This window comes from Carassius gibelio, chromosome A2 (genome assembly GCF_023724105.1).
Source record: "Carassius gibelio isolate Cgi1373 ecotype wild population from Czech Republic chromosome A2, carGib1.2-hapl.c, whole genome shotgun sequence".
Taxonomy (NCBI): Eukaryota; Metazoa; Chordata; class Actinopteri; order Cypriniformes; family Cyprinidae; genus Carassius; species Carassius gibelio.
Genome location: NC_068372.1, coordinates 908,206 through 934,691, shown reverse-complemented (window position 1 = coordinate 934,691; position 26,486 = coordinate 908,206). Strand labels below are relative to the sequence as shown.

The window sequence follows — 26,486 nt, the reverse complement described above, 5'->3', positions numbered from 1 at the left end:
GCTGAAACAGAGCAGTTCTTGAGTTTAGAGAATGCAACATAGCTGCACTAGAACACCTGAAAGTCGTCATGGTGGAGGTCAAGGCTGTTAGAGGCGCGGCTATTTGGCTATAGTTGCGAATAAAACGCCGGTAAAAATTGGCAAAGCCCAGAAACCTCTGCAGGGCCTTGCGGGAATCTGGAGTTGGCCAATTAACCACTGCCTGAATCTTGTCGGGATCCATGCGCACCCCCTCAGACGACACGATATATCCTAAAAAAGGAACAGATTGTGCATGAAAAGTGCATTTCTCCGCCTTGACAAAAAGCCCATTCTCCAACAGCCTCTGAAGCACTCGTCTGACGTGCTGAATGTGTTCCTGGAGAGACGAAGAAAAAATCAAAATGTCATCCAGGTCAACATATAAACTGATCAACCATTTTCTCTCAGCACATCGTTAACGAGTGCCTGGAAAACCGCAGGGGAGTTGGAAAGGCCGAAGGGCATAACCAATTATTCAAAGTGCCCCCTGGGGGTATTAAATGTGGTTTTCCACTCATCCCCCTTCCTGATGCGGACCGAATGATAGGGGTTACGTAGATCTAGCTTGGTGAACCAAGAAGCACCCTGCAGCCTCTCGAAAGCTGAAGACATCAGCGGCAAAGGATAAGTATTCTTTACCGTGATGCTGTTCAACCCTCACTCCAAGACATGACAGAGTTCGGACGCCAATTTATGTGAGGGTTGTGCAGTGTGAGCCAAGGGTGTCCTAACACCACACAAGCCAATGCGGAGTCAATGAGGAGAAAGTGAATCTCCTCAACGTGGTTACCCGACGTGATCAGACTCACCGGTCCGGTGGAGTGGGTGACCGAGGACAGGAGTTGTCCACCCAGTGCGTTAACTGAGATGGGGTGAGTGACGGGAATTATAGGTACTCCCAGACAAAGTGCCAGGTCACGTTCCATAAAACTCCCCTCAGCACCGGAGTCCACCAGAGCCTCACATCGATGATAAGAGGAGCCCCATTGCAGTCTTACTGGAAGGAGCGTCGCTTCACGAGAGGATTCATCCCAGGATATGCCACCCGTCGGTAACCTCTGTTCTACTGACGGGTGTTGGCTTTTACCGGGCACTTAGATGCAAAGTGAACCCCGGCTCCGCAGTATAGGCACAGTCCTTGCGCTCTTCTGCGCTCCTTCTCCTCCCGGGAGAGACGAGCTCTGCCCACCTGCATGGGTTCCGGATTGAACGAATCACCAACCACATCACCTGAAGGAAAGACCGGATGGACCTCCATATCTGGAACTTGACCTTGCTGCACCAGAAGACTTCGACGTTGTAACCTTGTGTCTACTCGGATAGCTAGATCAATCAACCCATCCAAAGTTGCATGTAGCTCCAGGGTGTATATCTCATTTTGGATGCGGTTGGCAAACCCATGCAAAAACATGTCCCACTGCGCCTCGCTGTTCCACTTACACTCTGCAGCTAGTGTCCAGAATTCAATGGAATAGTCAGTAACCAATCTGTGGTCCTGACGTAAATCCGCCAACACTCGGGCTGCTTTTCTGCCTGCAACTGCCCGATCAAAAACTTTCTTGAGCTCAGTGCTGAAAGTCTGGAAAGACTCTGAACAGTCATGTCCCTGTTCCCAAACAGTGGTTCCCCATAGCGCCGCTCTTCCAGATAGAAGGGTATTGACAAAAGCCACTTTAGATTCCTCAGTGGGAAATGATGAGCTCTGGAGAGATAAAAACAAAGAGCATTTTGTCAAAAATGATCGACATAGATGTGGCTCACCAGCATAGGCAGCAGGAGGAGGCACACGGGGCTCCATATTGTAGGTGCGATGATCCGTGGGGGGAACAGCGGGTGGTGGAATAGGCGCAGTGGGCACGTGGGCAGGCTTGACTCTAAGATGTTGTAACTGCTTGGTTAATTCAGATACCGGTCCCACCAAGGCCTGTATTGCTCGACCAGAAGCCATGATCTGTTCGTCTTGTCGATCAAATCGTGCATTATTATTGTGGAGGGCTTCTCTCGTTTACACTCGCTGGATCCATAACGTGGTCAGATCGTTATGTCAGGAATCATTCGACAGAATCCAGTAGCGAGTAGAAATAAGGTTTGTTGAAACAGTTAGTAGACCAAACAGAATTGCTGGCAGTCCAAGAGCGTGACCAGAGCTGCACAGAACAGAGATCAGAACACAGACAGCAAAACAACGATCTGACACTGAACCTGACTGACACAGCCCTACATATAGGGCTAGTAAACGAGACACACCTGCGACTGATCTGATTGCTCGTCAGCGCAGCTGGCCCTGATAGGCAATCAGATCAGTGCAGTACACACAAAATGAGCAAGCAAACCTGCGAACCGTGACAAACACAAGAAAGTACAATGAGCGAATCTGCTATGTGCATAAATACACTCAATAATCGTACATTTGTGAGAACATCGTGTGCAATTCTTCACATTATTAAGATTTCTTAAAACAAGAACAAAAACGCGGTGAAATGGCTAAACGCCGCGCAGGATCCAAACTCTGTGACATTTCAAACAACAGATATATTAATTGTCATTTCTATTACACATATTGATTAAATTTGACAGTTAACGTTACATTTTTATTCAAATATTGTGGTGAAAACTTACCTATATCTGGTGCTCTGAAGTGAAGGTAAAAAGGTGAGGTAAAAATCCAAAGTGTATATAACTGCAGACCGGAGATCTCCAAAATGGGGCATGAACTCCAAAATTTGGCAGAACCTCCAAAATGCAAGTAGGGGTAACTGCAGACTGGAGCAATGGGTGTGCCAAAAGGTGGGTGTGCCGAAAGGTTTCTCATTGGTGGAAAGAAAGGTAGGGGGCGTGCCAAAAGGTTTAGCAAAAACTGGCTTTTCCACCTAAAGGCGAGCCATACGCTTAATCGTTATTGGCCTATAGATTAATAGAAAGTGATAAATCAAACACATCATCCAATGTAAAAACAGCGTTAATGATGTAAAGAATATTATTTAAAATTACTTTCGAAAGTACCTTCAAAATGGCTTACTGACGTAATCACCACCACACGTTTAGATCGTAGTTTATCAATAATCAAAAATAGATTACAAAAATTTTTGAGAATACAAACGTCTCTTAACACGGTTAGTCGCACTTGCTGTTTAAAGTCAGCTATATTTGTTAACATTAGTTAAATAACAAGAACAAACAACGTACAGCTGAATTTTTATTAACTAACAAAGTTTAATAAATACTGTATAGAATGTATTTCTCATAGTTAATGTTAGTTAATACATCAGTCAACAAATGAAACTTTATTGTAAAGTGTTACCTCAATTAAAGTAAAACGATAGATGGATAGATAGATAGATAGATAGATAGATAGATAGATAGATAGATAGATAGATAGATAGATAGATAAACCACTCATTCATTAATCCATTCATTCATTCTGTAGTAGCAGTCCATAGAACAGAATCCAGCAAACTATTTGTCTGAATTTAAAGCTGTGAAGAAGATGCCCTTCTTTCCAAGACCACAGTTTCTATAGCCATCACACATCTGCTGAGCTCCAACTCCACTCTGTATGTCTTCATCACATCTGGACTGACAGACTTCCAGTCAACCATACCTATACAAAAGAAAAACAAATGTTGAGAGATTCAAAAAAGAAGCAACCAATAAGTAGAATAAAGAATGCAAGTCTGCAGCCAGACCCTTCTCCATTATATTATAATTGATGGGCATAGAATATTTTTTATTATCTAGTTTAATCTCACTGTGATTTTGCAATTAATCTAGATTAATCTAGATTGAAATGGCTCATTCAAATTCTGGCGAAGGCATTCAGAATATGTGTGTTACCCAAATAAAACTGACAAACAGTAAGTCTTTGAGACGGGATTTATCAAGCTAGGTGGTGCATTAGAAAAGGGGCTCATCTCCTGTGTCCAAAATGCATTACAAAGTGCTTGAAAAAGCTGTAAACTAATTCAAGGTGCAAACAACCTTACAACTGTTTCACACATACTCCGTCTGCAGTGCATATGAGTTGCATATTTTTTTATGCACCCATGTTAACGGATTCCAGTTGTGTTCCAGGAGCGTTGCGTCTGCAGCAGTGCAGCGATCGTTTACGTACCGAATAGCAAACTGCAAACGCGTCCTGTGTGAAAGCACATCGAGACCGTGCTGTACCACATACGTAATGCACATGGACTACATATGCACTGCAGACGGAGTATGTGTGAAACAGGCGTGAGCAGGGCGGTAGCTGGGGTCAGCGGGGACCCGGTGAAGGTTGTACCAGTGGGCCCTGTTTGAAATTGTTTAATTTGTATGTTCGTTTATTTTTATTTATTTGTGCTATTTACACAATGTTTACGTTTTTTTCAAGTTTGTAGGTGTCAGTGTACAGAACAAAAATACAAGGTACAAATAATGGATAGTCTGGATAGTCTTCAGTGTAAAAATGAAATGTACAATCAAGCCTACATTTATTCAGACACCTTCAACATTTCTCACATTATTACAGTTTTGCTATATATATCAATAATTATATCTGGTGTCTGAATAATTTTTGGTTTGACTGTTAAAACTACAAAGTAATTCAGTCAAGAGCAGTGAGTGATTTTCATTTTCATTTTCTTGGATTAAAATTATTGCAGCCAGTAGCTAAATTAGGCGCGGCCATATTCAGAGACGATGAATGCATCCAATATAATACACATCCCTCAACTGTTTACTTTGACTTAAGAAATAACTGAGTTTTTTCAGAGCATAATTTCCAAGGTTGATATTTTGACATATTTTGTATGTATTTGTCGGCAAAAGAGCAAAAATAAGCAAATTCGATGTTCAAGTGTTTTGAGACGCCTTTCTCTGCGTGAGCCCTGAACACCAGAACACAGCGGTGTTGAATTGGGCTCTTACACATCTTTTTGTTTGTTCAAACTGCGATTTGTATTTGTTCTTTCAGGTGCAGGAGGGACTTCGAGGAGAACTTTGCAGAAGAGAGCTCGGTTCAGTGTCGCTGTCAATGATACGCGTCTCTCTCTCTCTCTCCGAAACGAACACAGCGCGCGAATAACCAGTTCAGCTTTTCCGCGTCTTGTGTTTGGATGCTTTAATGTTTAAATCGAGAAGCGGTAAGGCTTAAAAACACATGAAAAATCTAAGCTTTAGTGACGATGGGCAGCAGTGGTCCGTCAACTGTCCTGAGCATCTTTTTAGGCTGGCCTCAGCCAGTCGGTTGTATAAAATATCAGAGAGAAAGTCATCATAGCTTGCTTAGTATAGACCCAGCTCCCAACCCAACTTTGAGAATAGATTAACGGCGATAATTTTTTTTATCGCCCGGTAAGAGTCTCACGTTAACGCAGCACGTTAACGCCGAAAACGGCCCACCACTAATATATATATATATATATATATATATATATATATATATATATATATATATATATATATATATATATACAGGGATGTAGCAAGCTTTTCAAAAGTGTGGGGGATTGATGTGGTTTGTTTATAAACAATAAAAAAACAATGAATACAATGACAGAGGGGTACAAAATGCAGGGCTTAATGTTCTCCAGCACCATGCCGGATCAATTCCCTGCCTTCTTCATCACAGTTATGTTATAAATTGCATGCCACATAACATTACATAACCAAATTTAGCTAGCTGCTGAACAATATCCAAATAATAGCAATTAGCATTAGTCTAAAAAACTAAATATTATACAGAAAACACTCGACATATAAACAAAACGATAACAGAACATCTCAAGTATAGGTCTCTGCAGGAAAGTAATGGGAGTTACCAGATCAGTGTGTTTTTACACCATGACACCTGATTGGTTGACGTCATAGTGACGTTAGGTTTAGGGGTGGGGCTGGGTAAGGGGGATCATTCAGATTGCATGATTTAGAAACACCCAGCAGTTTGAAAACACCAACAAGGTGATAACGCCCACTTTTGCTCTGCAGAGACCTAAGTCTCGAACATCTTCCCAAACTCTTCCCGCCTAAGTTCCCGCCTCTTCACCACGAGCTGACCGATAACAGAACAATTCAACACAATTCACAATTAAAATCAATGATTCACAATTAATGATTTGATTCTGCATTTTGCATTTTTAATATTGGGAAATGAGTTTGGATGTACTGATCAGTCACATAACAAATTGTAAAACCAACATGAAAATTAATCGTAATATTCCTAAAATATTCCTAAAATAATCGTGCTGTGATATTTTTGCTATATCACACGACCACCTCTAGTTGAAAGATAAAATACTACATGTGTTTTATGTCTTTTACACAGTTACAACAGATCACCATTTATGCAGGTTCTTATTTCAGACTACTGATTTAAATACTATTACGAACATTTTCTTTAGGACTCAAATGTCAGACTGCATTTAAAAGTACAGTCCGGGACAATCTGTACATGGTCAGGTTGAGGTCTAAAGTTCATCAGTTTTGGCTAGAGCCGTCCAACCACATTTACCTTTGTAGCATCCCTAGAAAGATTGCGTCTGCTACATGACAGAATGTCACCTGACGCAGATAAGAGATCCAAACTTCTGCCTCTCTTTAACCCTCAGAGACTGGTAACTCTTTTGTACACAGGCATATAAATTCACACACTTTTCATAGTCCTTCAAGCCACATATACAAATCCTGGCAGCCTCCCTGGGGACTCCCTAATAGGACTGTTTGACCTCTCTTTTTCTTTTTGATGCCCACCAAGTTCATTCACAATTGCAATTTATTTATTTATTTATTTATTTATTGTTTGATCCTCAGGAGATGTTCACACCTGAATGTAAATTCAAGGAGTCTGTGTTTGAGAACTACTACGTGATCTACTCATCCACCATGTACCGTCAACAGGAGTCAGGTCGAGCCTGGTTCCTGGGCCTCACCAAGGAGGGTCAGGTCATGAAAGGCAACCGAGTAAAGAAAACCAAGCCCTCTTCACACTTTGTACCAAGACCCATTGAAGGTAATTTTATTTATGTTTTTTAAGTGTGTTTTTACCATTCAGTAAACAAAAAAATAAAAACAAATAACAATATATAGTGTATACTGTATCTATATTATATATAGAGTAAGGGATTGTTTTAATTCAAACTATTTTTTATTCTCAATCCATCAAAAACTGAAAAGCTTAGTAAAAAAACTGAGTAAAAGTTAGGTGATAATTGCTGAAAATTATCCTGCTCCATCAATGCAATCGGTCATATAGAGCCAGTGGAATTTCACAATCAAACCTGACATAGCACTTTTCATGTAGCACTTTGTGTATATGTTGTGATTTAGAGAGAAGTTGATAACTTTTGGGTCTGTTCCTCACACAAAGCATATTTGTTTTGGAATTTTTTAATAAATTGTGACCATTTTTTATATACCTTAACCTATGTTTTATATTGTTTTATATTGACAAATTGTTAGGTTTAGGCTAGTTGCTATTAATCCTGGTCCTCAAATATTTGTCACATCGCATGCACTTTAAAGGGAGAGTTCACCCAAAAAAAATGTAATTAATAATAAATAATAATAATAATCATTATTTGATCCTTCACTGTGAGCAGAACACAGCAAGACACAGCAATTGTTATGCCTGATTCAGCAAGAATCCAGGATCATGGCCTAATCCCATATCCATGGTTTTTGCCTCCATACCCAATAATCAGTTGTGAATTTACAATTGCTTTTATGCATGACTGGGGAACAAAAAGATAAGTAAGGTGAGATGAATAGATGAAGACGGTACAACTCTTCACTGCAATCATGGGGTGGGAATCCTTGATGTTTTGATGATATGTTACGCTGTACGTCATGTGTACTTATCTTTCATGGATGTTGCCAGTAAGACACCTTATCCAATGTCCATCAGATTTCAGTTTATGTGCGAACTTTAGCCTGGGTGAAAGATGCCTTTTGTTGAGGTGCCAATGACCTTTGTATGCAACACATCATTAGTTGGGTACCCCAGCCTCATTGGATGTTCTGGCTAGGGTGACCATATGAGCCATTTTCCCAGGACGCGTCCTTGCCAGGATTTTTATATTGCCTAAAATATCCAGATTTTTGGCTGTTTGTGCTGTGAAGATCGATCATTGTATGACATTCATAAGAGCTATAGAGACCAGAGCAGACGGCTCCTTATGCATTAATATCACTCTCTTGGTACTTTGGTGTCATACAATGATCAGTGCACAGCGGCGCTTCAAGTTGAATGAACAAACAAACACCTAACATGTACGTGTATTTGCATTGCTTTGATTGTTCTCTGTAGATCTCACCTTCTCATAACGCCACGATTGGTTGATTATGTACCATACCTGCATGTTATTGGTTAAACTACTTTGGATGTTTTAGGCAATATAGAAATCCTGGCAAGGACGCCTCCTAGGAAAATGGCTCATATGGTCACCCTAGTTCTGGCCCTTTATCACAAGACAATCTCAGCCGTGGCAGATCCACCACAGCCCACTTTAACTGGGTATGCAGCCGTGGTCAACAGTTTAGGCAGTGACATAGTTTGCAGTTTCAGTATTTGTAGATTATTTTTCCACTTTTCTATGGTATACTAAAAAAACATTGATATGCATATCATACGTTCTAAAGGCCTTTACTGGGAAAAAAATATGGTGAGTCATTTTTTACAGTGTTGGCTCTTGTTCTTCATAACCTCAGCAATTCGTTCTCGTCTGCAGGATATTAGCTTCTGGACCAAATTCTGACTGATGGCGATCCATTCTTGCCATTAATCCCACCAAAATGTTTATATATATATAAAAAAAATGTAAATGTAATGATCTTTAAGCCACTTGTTTTTCACTCTTGCTTTGTGACATGAAGCTCCATCATGCACTAAAATGTACATATCATCACCAAATTGCTCATGGATCATTGGAATAAGTCGCTCTTGCAATACATTTTGATAACATTCTTTATTCATTGCAGTGTTTTGGGGTAAAATTATGAGAGAGCCCACTCTCTTGGTTGAAAAGCAACCCCACACATGGATGTTCTCAGGATGTTTCACTGCTGGCACGTCAAAGGACTAATGGTAGCATTCTCCTTTTCTTCTCTGAAAAATCGATTTTCCAGATGTCCCAAACAGTTGGAAGGGAGTTTCATAAAATAAAATAACTTTGCACCAGTCTTCTGCTGTCCAATCCTTATACTTCCTGCAGAATTTCAGTCTGTCCTTGAAATTTTTTTTGGAGGGAAGTGTTTTTTTTTTTTCTTCCCTTCTTGACACAAGGCCAAAAGTCTTTATCTATTTGTGCATGCAGATGCTTCCATTCCTGGAAGTCGAACCTCTCTCCTTGAAGTTCTTGATGATGTTAATTGATGTTAATGGTTCTTTCAGATGCAATATTCTTTGTAGCAATTTCCTTGCATGTGAGGCCATTTTGATGCAAAGCAATGATGGCTGCACATGTTTCTTTGGAGGTACCCATTGGTAACAAGAACACAATAATTGGAGGGACTTCTTCCCTCCTTTTTTAGCAATCAGTATGCTCCTACAATCTAATTAGCATGATAATGATTTTACCTGACTAATATTCATTCACACTTCCAGGTGTGCTGCAGATATGATTAGTCAGTTAATGTTAGCTGGTTATTCATGATCAAAAAACAGTGATTTAAAAAAAAAAACAAGCATTGGCCAATGAAGCGTTAATGACCTCTTCCCCATGGACTGTCCGTTTGACTATTATGAATATCCGGCTGAAGTTGGACCAGAAAACCAGGTCAGGGTGCAAATTGGTGACTGCAATTTCAAATGGGAAAGTAAGTCTGTGGATTAAGTTGACTTGCATTTCCCAGTCCCTGGCTCTATTCAGTTGGCCTGTGTCAGGGGACAGGGACTTTGCCCACTTTTTCTCTCATTGCCCAACAAATAACTGCCTTTTTGGTAAGGTATTCTTGCCATTTTGGGGATGGTGTTTGTTGATACTCTCTTGGTCTCTATTGCTGTCACCAAGCACCTCAGTACTTGATTGTTTTGCAATGTGTACCTTCCCTGTGTCAGGCTTTTTTTTACAACCCACCAGAATATGTCTGAAGTTTGCCCTTCCCATGTCTCTGTGATGTTCTTGGGCTGTGATATGGCTTGTCCATGTTACAGTGTGGTTTCTAGGGTTCTATAAATAGTAGGGATGTGCAAAAAAAATCAAATGCGATTTTCATGCGCATCTCATCAGTAAAGATGCTCCTGTAATTAGAAGTATGTCTCCAGCACGTGCGTTCAGATCAGGGTTGCCAGGTTCTCAAAACTAGTCCAAAACTAGCCCAAGCACGTTTCCAGAGGTTCCTTGATAAAAATTTCTTCCCGGGATTAAAATATACGTTTTTTGGAAGGGTTGCCTTGGTAAAATTCGCATTTTAGGCACTAAATATCAAGTTATTGGTATTGGGGTTGCTTCAAACCGTGGACATGAAAAAACATCCGCGGACTTGGCAACACTGGTTCAGGTGGAGCGGCATTTACTGCACAGAGCCGTAGTCTACTGACAACTAACACAAAATCGCTTTCAAAATCGATAAAGAATGGCCTGCGATTTTGAAATCGATTTTGTGTAGATTGTCAGTGAACTACGGCCCTGTGTAGTAAATTCCAACCAGTGTTGCCAAGTCTGTGGTTGTTTTTCATGTCCGTGGGTCAAAATGACAATACGATTACGTGACATTTATGGAGCTTGGGAGTGGCTACACACTTACCGTAAAACTTACAGACTGGTTGCCTGGCTGAATCCAGAGAACCCACCCAGATGTCTCTATAATGTCTCTATAACTTAGAAACTCTATGTTGCTATTTGGTTGTTAGGGTTGTTTAAATGGTTACTGGGGTGTGGCTATGTGGCCGCCCCCTAGTGGCAAACACCACTAACTAGATTTTTTACACACACAAAATAAAAATATAGCATGTTTACATTATAGTATGGTTTCTAATAATACATTACAAATAATATAGATGCATGACTTCAGTATAAATATTTTCTGAAAAGGCAAAACTCAGTATGAGCTTTTTTTTTTTTTAAGGTGCCATAGAATGCAAAAATCACTTTTATAAGGTGTTTGAACACATTCTGTATATATAGTTCATAATCAGTCTCTCCACACTAGCAGTTCCAGGTTTCTCACTACTATGAGACATAGTCAGAGAAAGTCCTGCCATTTGTGACGCTTTCTTCCCTATAAGCATATACACAGCCCTAGGTAAAAAGCTACAGTCCGCCATTACTGTTTTCTTGCTGTAGCTGTTGGAGGAGTCTCCATAGACCGCTGAAGATACAGCGATTAACTTTCATTTTAGAAGTAAATGTCCCAGGAAAAAATTTAAAAGTCCTATACATTTATGCCTACATTTTACACTGGCCTGCCTCACAAATGAGAGTCAGTTCAGCGCTGGAGTTGTGCAAAGATTGCTTCTGAAAGAAGAATCGATACCAACACTTCATGCGAAAACATCCAGACTACAGACAAAGTAAGCATCATGCATCATATTTTGTTTTCCAAAAGAGCTTCTCAGCTCTCTGTGTCACAATCATCAGCTGGAGTGCCCATGAACTCCAATAGAGTGCACTCCACCCAGGACTCTGGCATTCTTGTATTTCCATTCCCAACTTCATTTCCAATAATCCCGTGATTAGGGCTAATAACCACTAGGTGTTTTCCATTACCACTCCCCTATATAAACTTTGTTTGGACTCTCAATAAAGTGCAAAGTCTTGTTTAGTTCTGGCTGGCATTTCCGAGAGTTTTCCTAGTGTTTGTTCCTTCCGTGTTTGACTTTGGATTGTGTATACCGACTTTAATTCTCTGCCACCCGCCCCGACCTTTGCCTGGTACTGTTTCAGATTTTGGATATCCCCTGCATACCTGACGCTGTCACCTGAATTATGCCTGTCTGACCATACTTATTAAACATACTGCATATGGATCCGAACGTCTCTGACTCCATGTTACAGAAGACTTCGCCTTATCAGGATCAAGTTCCTCTATATGACAAAATTTTGTTTAAGGACTCAATGATCCAATTAGGTCATGATTACCTAGAGGGTAGTTTGATGGCAGTTTAAGGGACATCATGAACTATGCACTTCTGTTATGTTACCCTACGTTCACTGTGGGAGAGGCAGAGGACAACAGTGAAACCCCAAATAACTTTTTTAATTTTTTTTGGGGGGGGGGGGGGGGGGCAACAGTGTCAAGCACAGTTGGCAGCGAAGCTTGAATCACCAGCGTCACTGCACAAGATGGCCACCAGCCCAACGCCACTGCACAAAATGGCAGCCACAGCTGATCTTCTAGAGTCAAGTCAGGTCCCTGCTGATCTTCCAGAGTCAACACCATTAACACTCTTGAGTCAAGTAAAACCACAGTTAAACTTCATGAATCAAGTCAAGTCATCATTGATCTTTGTGAGAAAAGTCAAGTCACCGTTGATCTGCGTGAACAAAGTCAAGTCACCGTTAATCTTCGTGAACAAAGTCAAGTCACCTTTGATCTTTGTAAACAAAGTCAAGTCACAGTTGATCTTCAAGAGCAAAGTCAAGTCACAGTTGATCTTCGTGAACAAGGTCAAGTCACAGTTGATCTTTATGATCCCAGTCCAATCAATACTGATCTTCCAGAACTTCATCACGTCTCAACAGATCTTCCAGAGCTTCATCATACCACAACAGATCATCTAGAGCCTTTTCACGTTTCAGGTGAACTTCCAGAGCCTAGTCACGTCTCAGCTGAACTTCCAGAGCCTCGTCACATCCTGACTGTTGCACGCAGCAATGTTCTCTCAGACTTTTGTGTTGTTGTCAAGGAGACTGTTACTGCTGTGGAACCTCCAGAGGTAGCGGCAACTGCTGCAGAACCTTTGGAGGTGTCAGTAGTATCCATCCATGAACTCCTGTCCTATCCTGTCATGGCCACGGAGGCCATCCATCAGCTCACTGTCTGTCCTGTCATGGCCACGGAGGCCATCCATGAACTCCCGCCTGTCCCGTGATGGCCATGGAGGCCGCCTATGAACTCTCGTTCTGTCCTATCACGGTTATGGAGGCCATCTATGAACTCTTGTTCATTCCTGTCATGGCTATGGAGGCCATCTGTGAACTCTCTGCCTGCCCTGTCATGGCTATGGAGGCCATCTGTGAACTCTCTGACTGCCCTGTCATGGCTATGAAGGCCATGTGTGTACTTTCTACCTGCCTTATCATGGCCACAGAGGCCACCATTAATCTGTTTATGTTATCTGTTCTAGTCCCACCTAAACAGACTTGCTCTCCTGTGCAATCTGCTTGGCTGTGGTGGTGCTCTGCCCCGCCCCAGTGGGCTTCTGTCTCATCTGCTCAGCTGTGGTGGTCCTCTGCCCCGCCCTGGTGGGCTTCTTTCCCATCTGCTTGGCTGTGGTGGTCCTCTGCCCTGCCCTGGTGGGCTTCTGTCTCGTCTGCTCAGCTGTGGTGGGCTCCAGCTCTCCCCCTAGTGGGTTCCAGCTCCACCTGCTCTGCCCTGGTGGGCTCCAGCTCTCCCCCTGGTGGGTTCCAGCTTCACTTGTACTGCCCTGGTTGGCTCCTGTTCCAAAGTTAAGCCCAGGAAGGGCTCCTGTTCCCCATGTTAGGCCCAGGAAGGGCTCATGTTCCCCATGTTAGCCCCAGGAAGGGCTCCTATTCCCCATGTTAAGCCCAGGAAGGGCTCCTTGTCCAAATGTTAAGCCCCAGGAAGGTCTCCTGCTCCCCAGTTAGGCCCAGGAAGGGCTCCAGTTCTGCCTGATCCACCCTGGCTTCCTGCTCTGCTGGCTCTGACCCAATCACCAGCCACTCCATTTCCACATGGACCTGGCCCTCCATCCCTCCCCCTGTTATGCCTCCTCTCCACCACCCTCCTAGATTGTTTAGAGCATCTGGAAGCTGCTCCTTGAGGGGAGGCTATGTCACGATCATCAGCTGGAGTGCCCATGAACTCCAATAGAGGGCACCCCACTCAGGCTTCCCTATATAAACTTTGTTTGGACTCTCAATAAGTGTGAAGTCTTGTTTAGTTCTGTGTGGCATTTCCGAGCGTTTTCCTAGTGTTTGTTCCTTCCATGTTTGACTTGGATTGTGTATACCGACTTTGATTCTCTGCCACCTGTCCCGACCTTTGCCTGGAACCGTTTCAGATTTTGGATATCCCCTGCATACCTGATGCTGTTAACCAGAATTTTGCCTGTCTGACCATTCTTATTAAACATACTGCATATGGATCCGAACATCTCTGACTCCATGTTACACTTTGAAAGTCTAATGTTGCTTAAGCTGCCATTGTTTCTGCCTGATTTCACTAATGCTGCCTTCATGTGCTAACAAAATTATCGTAAAGAGGAATATGGTACTGAAAATTGCATTCGGAAGCAATGTGAAATCAGTTACATGTTCATCACCAGTTAAACCGTAACACTGGTATGCCCGCAAGTATGAGCTTTGCCAGGGTTGTTAGGTTTTCATAACAAAACCCACCAAATTGCTACTCTAAACTAGCCCGATATCATTTGGAGGGTGAGTTTGCTGGCCAATTAAGAACAGGTATACCATGGTTCTTAAACAAGGTACTGGTAGCTTTGGCACTGTGTGCAGGTGCCAAGTCCTGTTGGAAAATGAAATCTGCATCTCGATAAAGTTGGTCAGAAGCAGGAAGCATAAAGTGCTCTAAAACCTCCTGGTATATGGCTGCGTTGACCTTGGACCTAAGAAAACACAGTGGATCAACCCCAGCAGATGACATGGCACCCCAAATCATCACTGACTGTGGAAACTTTACACTGGACCTCAAGCAATGTGGATTGTGTTCCTCTCCTCTCTTCCTCCAGAATCTGAGACCTTGATATCTAAAGGAAATGCAAAATTTACTTTCATCAGAGAACATAACTTTGGACCACTCAGCAGCAGTCCAGTCCTGTTTGAAGTGAGATGCTTCTGACGCTGTCTGTTGTTCAAGAGTGGCTTGACACAAGGAATGCGACAGCTGAAACCCATGTCTTGCATACGTCTGTGCGTAGTTCAATTCAATTCAAGTTTATTTGTATAGCGCTTTTTACAATACAAATCGTTACAAAGCAACTTTACAGAAAATTATGTTTCTACAATATTTAGTAGTAGCTAGTAGGTTGTGCACGTTTGACAGGATTTTAGAAAAAAAAAATAATAATAATAATAAAAGACGTAGTCAGCTAAACGATGAACTATCAATATTATTAATTAATAGTTATTATATGATGCAGTCACACATGTAGCAATAATTGTTAGTTCTGTTTGTTGATTCAAGGTTAACATCATCTGGTGTCCTCTGAGGGTCAGCATCATCTCTTCTCAGGTGTTCTGGATCTAGACTGGAGCTTTTGTAAATCCCGTGGCAAAACATAGAAACAAAATAGAGACATCATTAGCATAGCTGCTGATCCAACAAAGTAAGATTAGTTTAACCCAAGCTAATGAATAAAAATGCACATTTGATCAGATGCAACTACACTCACATTTTAAAAGATACATTATTCTTATGCTTGGTGAAAGAGATGTGTTTTTAATCTAGATTTAAGCAGAGAGAGTGTATCTGATAGGGGTGCTCCGATCACGATCGGCCGATCGTTAATGCACATCTCGTCAGTAAAGCCGGTTCTCTAATCAGCCGTTAATTCCATCAGGTGCGTGATTTCACATAGAGCAGCTGTTACTACACAGAGCCGTTGTTAACTGAGAAGATGCGCCAAAAAACACTGAAAATCTTCTCAGTTAACAACGGCTCTGTGTAGTAACAGCTGCTCTATGTGAAATCACGCACCTGATGGAATTATCCGCTGATTAGAGAACCGGCTGACCGGCTGGCGAGATGTGCATAACGATCGGCCGATCGTGATCGGAGCACCCCTAGTATCTGAACCCCGAACATTATCAGGAAGGCTATTCCAGAGTTTGGGAGCCAAATGTGAGAAAGCTCTACCTCCTTTAGTGGACTAAAGTCCAGCGTTTTGTGACCTTAGGGTGCATGATGGGTTGTAGCGTGGTAGAAAGCTAGTTAGGTACGCAGGAGCTAAACCATTTAGGGCCTTATATGTAAGTAATGATAATTTGTAACTGATACGGAACTTAATAGGTAGGCAGTGCAGAGACTGTAAAATTGGGGTAATATGATCATATTTTCTTGACCTTGTAAGGACTCTAGCTGCTGCATTTTGGACTACCTGTAGCTTGTTTATTGAAGAAGCAGGACAACCACCTAGAAGTGCATTACAATAGTCCAGTCTAGAGGTCATAAATGCATGAACTAGCTTTTCTGCATCAGAAACAGATAACATGTTTCGTAGCTTGGCAATGTTTCTAAGATGGAAGAATGCAGTTTTTGTAACATTGGAAATATGATTTTCAAAAGACAAATTGCTGTCTAATATAACACCCAGATTTCTGACTGTAGAGGAAGTAACAGTACATCCGTCTAGTTGCAGATTGTAATCTACAAGATTCTGTGTAGTGTTTTTTGGTCCAATAATTAATATCTCTGTCATCCAATCGTTGAGATATATAGCTGAGTATCATCAGCATAACAGTGGAAGCTAATTCCGTATTTTCTAATAATATTACCAAGGGGCAACATGTATATTGAAAATAGAAGGGGACCTAGGATGGATCCTTGTGGCACTCCATATTTTACTGATGATAAATGAGACGACATCCCATTTAAGTAAACAAAATGGTAGCGATCGGACAGGTAGGATCTAAACCATCTTAGAGCCTGCCCTTAAATACCTGAATAGTTTTGTAATCAATCTATGAGTATGTCATGATCTATGGTGTCGAACGCAGCACTAAGATCAAGTAAGACTAGAAATGAAATACAGCATTGATCTGACGCAAGGAGCAGGTCATTTGTAATTTTAACAAGTGCAGTTTCTGTGCTATGGTGGGGCCTAAAACCTGACTGAAATTCTTCATACAGATCATTTTTATGCAGGAAGGTGTTCAATTGAGCAGACAACTTTTTCTAAAATTTTAGACATAAATGGAAGATTTTAAATAGGCCTATAATTTGCCAGTACACTAGGATCTAGTTTTGGTTTCTTAATAAGAGGATTGATAACCGGCAGCTTGAATGGTTTTGGGACGTGACCTAAAGATAAGGACGAGTTAATGATATTGAGAAGCGTTTCTTCGGCTACAGGTAACAGCTCTTTCAGTAATTTAGTGGGTACAGGATCTAATAAACATGTTGTTGGTTTAGATAAAGTGATAAGTTTATTTAGCTCTTCCTCTGTCCTATATTTGTAAAGCACTGCAGTTTATCTTTGGGTGCGATGGATGAAACTGAAGTGTTAGATGCTGTAGAATCTACATTCGCTATTGTATTTCTAATGTTATCAATTTTATCAGTGAAGAAATTCATAAAGTCATTACTATTTAACGTTGGTGGAATATTTGAATCAGGTGGTGTCTGGTAATTTGTTAACTTAGCCACTGTGCTAAATAAAAACCTTGGATTGTTTTGGTTATTTTTTAATGAGTTTGTGTATATGCTCTGCCCTAGCAGTTTTTAGAGCCTGTCTATAGCTGGACATTCCACATGTTTTTCCATGCAATTCTAAAAACTTCTAAGTTAATTTTTCTCCATTTGCGTTCAAGACTACGAGTTACGTATTTCTCTAACCTTTTTCAATTTGATGGGGGCAACAGCTTCTAATGTATTAGAGAAAATAATGCCCATGTTGTCAGTAATTTCGTCTAATTCATGTGTATCTTTGGGTACAAATAGCAGTTGAGACAGATCAGGCAGGTTATTTGCGAATCTGTCTTTGGTGACTGGAACAATAGTTCTGCCCAGACGGTTTCGCTGAAACATATAATTAATATCAGTTATACGCAGCATGCACGATACAAGGAAATGGTCTGTAATATCATCACTTTGAGGTACAATATCTATAGCAGTAAGATTGATTCCATGCGATATAATTAAATCTAGTGTATGATTAAAACGATGAGTGGGCCCGGTGACATTTTGCTTGACTCCATAGGAGTTTATTAGGTCAGTAATTGCAAGTCTCATTTGCATTATCAACGTGAATATTAAAATCTCCCACGATTAGCGCCTTATCAACTGTAACTAGAAGGTCTGAGAGGAAATCTGCAAATTCTTTTAGGAATTCTGTATACGGCCCTGGTGGTCTATACACAGTAGCCAAAGCAAGAGATACATTAGATTTATTTTGCATGTCTGACAGTGTAACATTTAGCAGAAGTATTTCAAAAGAGTTAAACCTGTATCCTGTTTTCTGGGTAACATTGAGAATATCACTATATATTGTTGCAACACCTCCGCCACGACCAGTCTGACGGGGCTCATGCTTATAACAGTAGTTTGGTGGAGTCGACTCATTTAGACCAAAATAATCATTTGGTTTTAGCCAGGTTTCAGAGTACATCAAAACTATTTTCTGTGATAATTTCATTTACAATAACTGCTTTTGGTGTGAGTGATCTAATATTTATGAGCCCAAACTTTAAAAATTGTTTTTGTTCATTTACTTTACATTTTTCTGGTTTAATTACGATAAGATTTTTTCTAGATCCTACATTATATTTTGACCTCACTATTCGGGGAACAGACACAGTCTTAATAGTTTTTACAGGGCAAGTACTTTTATCATTTAAGCGGGTGGAACAAAACTCATCATAATAGTTATCTGAAAATTGTCTTACTAGTCACAAGGAGCGAAGTGTCCTGGAGATGTTGTCAGAGAGCAGCTCCGCTCCGACTCTGCTGGGGTGTAATCCATCAGCGCGAAACAGCCTAGGACGCTCCCAGAAAAGATTCCAGTTAACAAATAGCAGTTTCTGTTCTTTACACCATGACAACAATTAAAGCAAAAAGTCTACTGAACCTTTCGTGTCCTCGTTGATACGTGGGCAGTGGTCCTGACACGACGATCGTCGTGCTGCGAACCGTCTCGATCAGGCTGCTGAAGTCCCTCTTCAGCGTCTCCGTCTGCCGCAGCGTGGTTTCGTTAACCCCGGGGTGAAGAACGACCACTCTGGGGCTCTCGTCGGCCTTCAGGATCGCGGGTATCTGCGCAGACACATCGAGAACACGAGCACCAGGAAAAAAATAAGTGTGCACTTTACCTTCGGCTAACGTAGGACTTACGTGTCGGACGATGGAGTCTCCGATGTTCACAGCGTCGCGTCCTGTCTCGCGGAGGGGAGCGAAGCGGTTCCGGATGGAGATCTCTAAGGCAGGAGGAGGAGAAGTCATCGCCCGGGACCCGGCTCACGTCCTCTGCTGTGGATGGACCCAGGGTCCGTGGTGTCCCGGCATCACAGTGAAGGACATCTGGGAAGATCGCGTCCTGGGTGCACCGGGCCTGTGCAGAGAGACACATACGGAGTAGACGTGGTGGGACTGTTAACACCACGCTGTATACTTACCCCGGACTTGTGAGCATCAGCCCGGAATGATTCCAGCACGGCTCTCCGCTCTCTCAGCTGGGCCTGCCTTACCTCTAGGTCGCGAATCTGCTTCCCCACGGCCTGGAGCTCGAGCTGCACAGAGTAGAGACATTCATCCGCCATTAAAGCAAGTAACAGTGAGTACAGCAGTGGTAATGTGTGTGAATAGAGTATTAGCAATGTAAGCACAGTTAGCAGCAACCACGCTTGTTGATGCTAACGGGCTAAAAGCTAATAGCGGACCCGGAAGATCAAAATAAAACTAGTTATAGCGAGGCGCTCCGGTTGTTTTTGTTGTAGAATACAATAGAGGATATATTCACACGTTATATAAACGGTTCTTGAAGCACTGACTCCAGCTGCAGTCCACTCTTTGTGAATCTCCCCCTAATTTTTGAATGGGTTTTGTTTCACAATCCTCCCCAGGGTGCAGTTATCCCTATTGCTTGTATACTTTTTTTTCTACCACATCTTTTCCTTCCTTTCGCCTCTCTATTAATGTGCTTGGACATAGAGCTCTGTGAACAGCCAGCCTCTTTTGCAATGAACTTTTGTGTCTTGCCCCCCTTGTGCAAGGTATCAATGGTCATCTTTTGGACAACTGTCAAGTCAGCAGTCTTCCCCATGATTGTGTAGCCTACAGAACTAGACTGCAGAACTAGAACTAGACTTGCAGGTGTTTTGAGTTAATTAGCTGATAAGCGTGTGGCACTAGGTGTGTTCAATATTTAACCTTTTCACAATATTCTAATTTTCTGAGAATTTGAGATTTTCCTTAGCTGTCAGTTAGAATCATCCAAATTAAAATAAATAAAAATGTAAAATATATCAGTCTGTGTGATAATGAATGAATTTAATATACAAGATTCACTTTTTGAAATTAGTGATATAAATCAACTTTTTGATGATGTTCTAATTATATGACCAGCACCTGTACACACTCAGACATCAGATAACAGTTTAAAACATTGTATCAATGCACTCTATGGCACCTTTAACTAATCTTCTGCATGATCATTTTAGAGTCAATTGCAATTATTTTTTTATTATTATTTATTTTCCAAGGTTGAACATGGTCCACAATTGCGACCACAAATAACAATGTACAAGACCAGGGTTTGCTTGTACAAAAAAAAAAAAGAAATCTCTCTCTCTCATATACATATATAAAATTTAATAAGTTAGGGGGTGGATTAAAAATGTAACAGGTCTTTGAGACCTGCTAGCCAATATTATGTCATTAATATTAGCTATAATAAGTTCAATAAGTAGCTATGGAAAAACAATATAGGCTAGTTAAATCACAGAAGTCTAAATTCGGCTACAGGAGCTGGTAGTCAGTAACACAGAAACATAATTTTAAATTTGGTGCAGGTACCATGTATTGAAAAGTGATTACACTATTTACAACCAAAAATAATGAAGGAAAAAAAAACATAGGAAAAACAAAATATTTACAGACTGCAGTTGAACCGAATATACATCAAGTACACTTTTAGGTTATTGCTCTTGATATAACAACAGAAATTACAGCAAATACCACACACAAGAACAAAAAAAAAAAAAAAAAGAGAAAAAAAAAAAACTGTCCCAGCGATGTTTGGTTTCTTGAAGACTAACGCAACAACCCACAAAAGTTTTATGAGTTTATATAAATAAGTCCATTGGTTATTGTCCAGGGAAAGGATGTGCATGTGGGACTGAAGCGCTAGTATATGGAGACGTGTGTTGGGGACAGGCTGCAGACAACCTTCCTACTAGACCAATAGGATGTCTGTTCAGATGTTAGGCTCCTAGCCGTAGTAATTCAGCTCGCCATCATTCATCTATAGACAGAGAGAGAGAGAGAGAGAGAACCTGGCCTGTCGGCAACAACAGGACCAGTAAACAACAAGATTAATTTTGAACTAAGTTTGCATTAAACTTTAGCTTATTCCACACTCAAATATCATTTCCATGTGTACACAATTCCAAATCATTAAATGTAAAAGCTACAAATAATAAACATTAAGTGCCTGACAACACAGTCAAGTGCAATATTGAAGTTGAATTGCCTGCACAAAGTTCAAATAATTAACCCAACAGTACTGTAATCTAATTTTCATAATACATAAACACAATTAGTGCAAATATATTTATAAAGCAAAAACAGTGGCAGACTTCACAACAACATAAAAGGAATCAAACTAGAGCAGCCAATGCTAAAGCCAACACTAATGCTAATGTTCAGCTCTGCTAACTTAATATGTAAGCCTCTAGCATGCAGTTCATTCATTCCTTCAGATTACTCACCAGTTCCTTTATGTAAACATAACCTGATGGCGGTGACGAATTCCCTGCAGCCAGTTAAGTTGTTCTAAAAATTACAATGACATGCTTAACTTAAAAGCATGAATTGAGCACAAGAGTGAATAGTTTGTATGACACAAACCTGTCCACAACTGTCGATTGGCTTCCCCACACCTCTGAATGAGGAAGACGCCACAGTCTGATTAAACACCTGTGCTCAATTGCGTGATTGGCTAAGCACAGTCAATTGACTGGGGTTACGTGAAGTCGCAGGGCACGTACTCCACAAAGGCAATTTAACGGGTCGGGGGACAGGGACAGCAGAACCAATATACAAATAATATAGTAACATATGGAAATAATGACCAAGATATTTGTTTAATTTTCTAAGGAGAACTGGACTGGAAAGATGAGTTTAAATAAAAGTGAGTAAGCTAGAGTGAGACAACAGATGGCAGTAATGCAATAATTTGGATGCCAACTGCCATAAAAATCCATCGAAGAAGAAGAAGAAGAAGAAGAACCAATATAAAAACATTTAATATATAATTTGACAGATTTTAACCTGGGTTACAACAACATCAACACAGCTCCAGGATTTCCCCTGCTCCTCCTTGATAACACTCAGAAGTAATCTGTACGGATGGCCTATATAAGAGATTTGTAACAAATTCAGACCAGGCCCTAAGTGTTTTTGGTTTGGCTTTGTTCATTCTCGCTGTAGTAAATTGTAGGCTTACCTGGCCAAATCTTAAAGATTATCTTTTTGGCTTTAGTTAGTGCAGTATGAAGAATCCTATGCTGGCAGTCAGATCAAGATCCACATCATCATTCAACAAACAAAGACTGGGGTGCTTAAGGATTATCTTATCACAAAGTTCTGTCACAACTTGAAATACCTCATCCCAAAAGTTACCAATATGTTGGCATTCATAAAACATGTGCATATAAGTACCCACAATATTTGAATTACAGAGTGAACAGAAAGGGGTAGGCAAGCGCTTCATTTTGTGCAAGATATTTGGAGTGGCGTAAGCCCTATGCTGATGGGCAAGATTTTTTGACATCGTTGGAATAGTCTCCCATATCCAGTCCCAATTTAGTTTGCAAGGAGCCAGTTCCTTTTCCCATATCGTGGTGATGGGGAGCTTTCCACAGCTGAGTTTGAGCAGTCTGTTGTAAATGAATGACACAGCTCCTCGTGTCTGTGAAAAGTTCACACAGTCCATCAAAGGGTGAGAGTTCAAGTTACAGTTCCATGGTACTCCATAAGCACGCATAGCGCTTCTCAACCTTAAATACAGAAAATAGGAATGTCCAGGAAGATTATAACACTCTAAGACCTTAGCCCCTGATTATTAAATATATCACCAAGAGTATGCATACCTTGATCCAACCATGGCTTAAGAACAAAAGGTCTGTTGTCGGATTGCAAATTATGATTATGCCAGATCGGCGATACAGATGTAAACTTAAGCACTATTCGGACGGGACTAGTTTTCTAAACTACGTTTGAGTTTTGATTCTTACCACATGACGTCTGTGATTTTCATGTACCAATTCGGACGGGACTAGTATCTCCGTGTTTATTACAGAGGTGGGAGGGTCTGATTTGTGCATCTAGGCGTCACAGAGATCACACGCTCTGTATGCATGCATTGCATTCATTCAGAATGATTGCCTTAGTATTATTACACAATAAATACTAAATGGCTAGTATAGCAAAACCATGTTAATGTGTGGTTCCTTTAGTTTAACTTGTTTTCCTTTTTTTTTTTTTTTATTAAATGTAATTAAAACATTATGTAACTGAGTACATAAATGAACGTGAGTAATCTTACCTGATGCTGATATTACAATAGCCGGTATTAACAGTTTATGCGATCTTGCTCTTGGTTTTATTATTTGTATTATTTTTTTATTATTATTTATTTGCCACTAAGCAAATATATCAAACATCCGCACGGTAAGAGCATCTACGGTAATTCACGTTGGCCAAAACACACAAGGAAACGCGTTGTGAAATGAAATATCACCGGCAATCACTGACATTCGCATTCGGACGGGATTCGTTTTTTCAGAGGATCACTGAGTTTGCTGAAAAATGGTAGGTAATTTGCTCTGGAATTATCACAGAGGTTGTGTGAGAAAAACACAGACGTGGCAGATTCGGACGGGATTAAAATCACCAAGTACGTCTGTGAAACGCAGATTTCTCTACCAACCCCCTGTAAAACTAGTCCCGTCAGAATAGGGCTTTAGATGTACTTCCCATAAATTTGCACACCTCATGCTAGATTTTAAGAGAATTGTACAAAGTTGTATTCCCAAACCTTAGTTCTTTCTTTGATAAACCTGTGAATAAAATATCCTGGAGCCGATGTGGAAGCACGGCTGATGCTTCCATGTCCCGCCAGGCGATCTGTGAGTCAACCTGTAACCAAATCTTTAGCGAGCGCAGCTGACATACCCAAAAGTACAACTGAAAGTTCGGAAGAGACAAGCCTCCTTTGTCAGATCTTCTCTGCAATGTTGAGAGTTTAATTCTTGGTCGTTTCTTATTCCAAATGAATTTTGTAATCAAGGGATTCATTTCTTTAAAAAAGGTTATACGGGGAGATAAAGGAATCATGGAGAACAGAAATAAAAGTCAAGGGAGGATATTCATTTTAATGATTGCGATTCTGCCTTGCAGTGAGACTAAAATAACGTCCCATCTCTGTAAATCTTGTCTGATAGTAGTAAATAAAGAACTATAATTTTCTTTAAGGATAGTCTGTGGTGATGGAAAGATCTGAATTCCCAGATATTTAAATGTCTTACTAATTGGGATAGAGGAGGACGCTAATGCAGTATTTGTTGATGCAGACAAGACCATTAACACAGATTTTCCCCAATTAATTTTGTAACCACTTATGACGCTAAAGTCATTAAATATTTTAAGACACTGAGGTAACATGGAAACAGGGAGAAGAGGAAACATTGAACATGTAGAGAAGTATATCATCCGTTAAAAGAGAGATAGAATGCTTGGAGTCACCAACAGTAATCAGGGAAATAATATGGTCCTGCCGAATTGCCTGCGCTAAGGGCTCTAATGAAATTGCAAATAACAAGGGCGATAAAGGGAAACTCTGTCTAGTGCCTCTATTCAACGAGATTGCATCCGAACAACACAACCCCGTTGAAACCCGTGCAGAAGAGTTAGCATAGAGGGTCTGAATCATGTGAATAAAACGAGGGCCAAATCCAAAACGGGACCATAAATATGTCCACTCGACCCGGTCAAAGGCTTTCTCAGCGTCTAGTGAGAGAATAGCACGTTGTTCAATAAGCAGGTCGGATGAGTCGATGATGTTCAAAAGGCGTCGCACGTTATCTGAAGCAAAACGTTCCTTAAGAAATCATGTCTGGTCGTGGGCAATTAGGAAGCTGGCGACTGATCCCAGATGATGGACTAGAACCTTAGCATATAACTCGACATCCATCCCAATTGGTGAAATCGGCCTGTAGCTAGAGCAGCATAAGGGTTCTTTCCCTTTTTTCAGTAGCAGAGAAATAAGAGAGTTGTTCTGATCTCTATGGAGGCAACCCGTATCAATAGCAAAATTTATGGAGTCAAGGAGGAGTGGTCCAATCAAATCCCACATCGCCAGATACAGCTCCGGGGGGAAAACCATCTAGACCAGGGGCCCTACGCTTATTTATAACCTCTAAAGCCTCCTTCAATTATTTTAATTCTATTGGAGAATCAAGAACTCACTTAATTGAGGTAGATCTAAATTTAACAAAAAGTCAGTGATAGGTTGTTCATTCACTCCCACCTCAGATCTGTATAGATGCTCATAAAATTCCTTGAATATCCTATTTACATCACCTGGAGCTGTGTGAAGAACATCTGCATTGTCCTTAATTGCAGTTATTGAGGCCAAGGCCTTGTTGCATTTCAACCTTAACACCATTAGTTTGCTTGGCCGCTCTCCATTAAAATACTAGTTTTGTTTGGTACGCTGCATAAAAAATTCTACCCTTTTTAGTAAGATCGCCTTGTAGCCAGTTTTTAAATTCCCCAGGATTCTGCTTTTCTGTTCCGTAAAGTTTTTTTTAAGATCCTTCTCTACACATTTAATCTGAGCCTCCGAACGGGTTAATTGTTTTACTCTGAATTTATTTTCATAAGAGGCAAAAGAAATACAGTTTCCTCTCAAAAAAAACTTGGTTGTTTCCCATAGGATTTGTGGATTAGTCGCTGAGCTCGAATTTTCTTCGAGAAACAGATAGTTTAGAACATAACTGGTTTACAAAATCTTCATTTTGCAAAAGAGTTGTATTCATACGCCACCTTTTGGAGCTTAGAGGAATAATCGGAGGAGACAATTAGAAACTGGAATTTTCTGTTCTAAAGAATAATAACTCCTCTTGAGGCACTATTATACAACAAGAAAGCTATCACTTTAAAATGTCTATTCTGAAAGCGGGTAACATCAGGGGTCCTCCAGTACATCAAAGCAAAATGAACCAAAACAGCAGAGCAAATATCACAGTCAAAAAAAGTAAAACAAAACACAACAACACACACATTCCAGCTCACAATGCTCAACCCCACCCCACCAAGCACGAACCCCAAAAGTGACATGACAAAAAAAACAACCACATGACTAGCATTGCACAAGACCAAGGACTAAGAGGAACACAAACAAGAACATTGATGAT

General features: G+C 40.8%; 1 protein-coding gene across 2 annotated transcripts in view; it reads left to right on the top strand.

The window, feature by feature from the left end:
* fgf12a (fibroblast growth factor 12a) overlaps positions 1–26,486 on the top strand; it is a 123,432-nt gene that overhangs the window by 87,281 nt on the left and 9,665 nt on the right. For both annotated transcript variants that reach the window (XM_052608933.1, XM_052608931.1), the window contains one exon: positions 6,805–7,003. In XM_052608933.1, the coding sequence (XP_052464893.1) occupies positions 6,805–7,003 (199 nt within the window). The remainder of the gene's footprint in view (positions 1–6,804; positions 7,004–26,486) is intronic.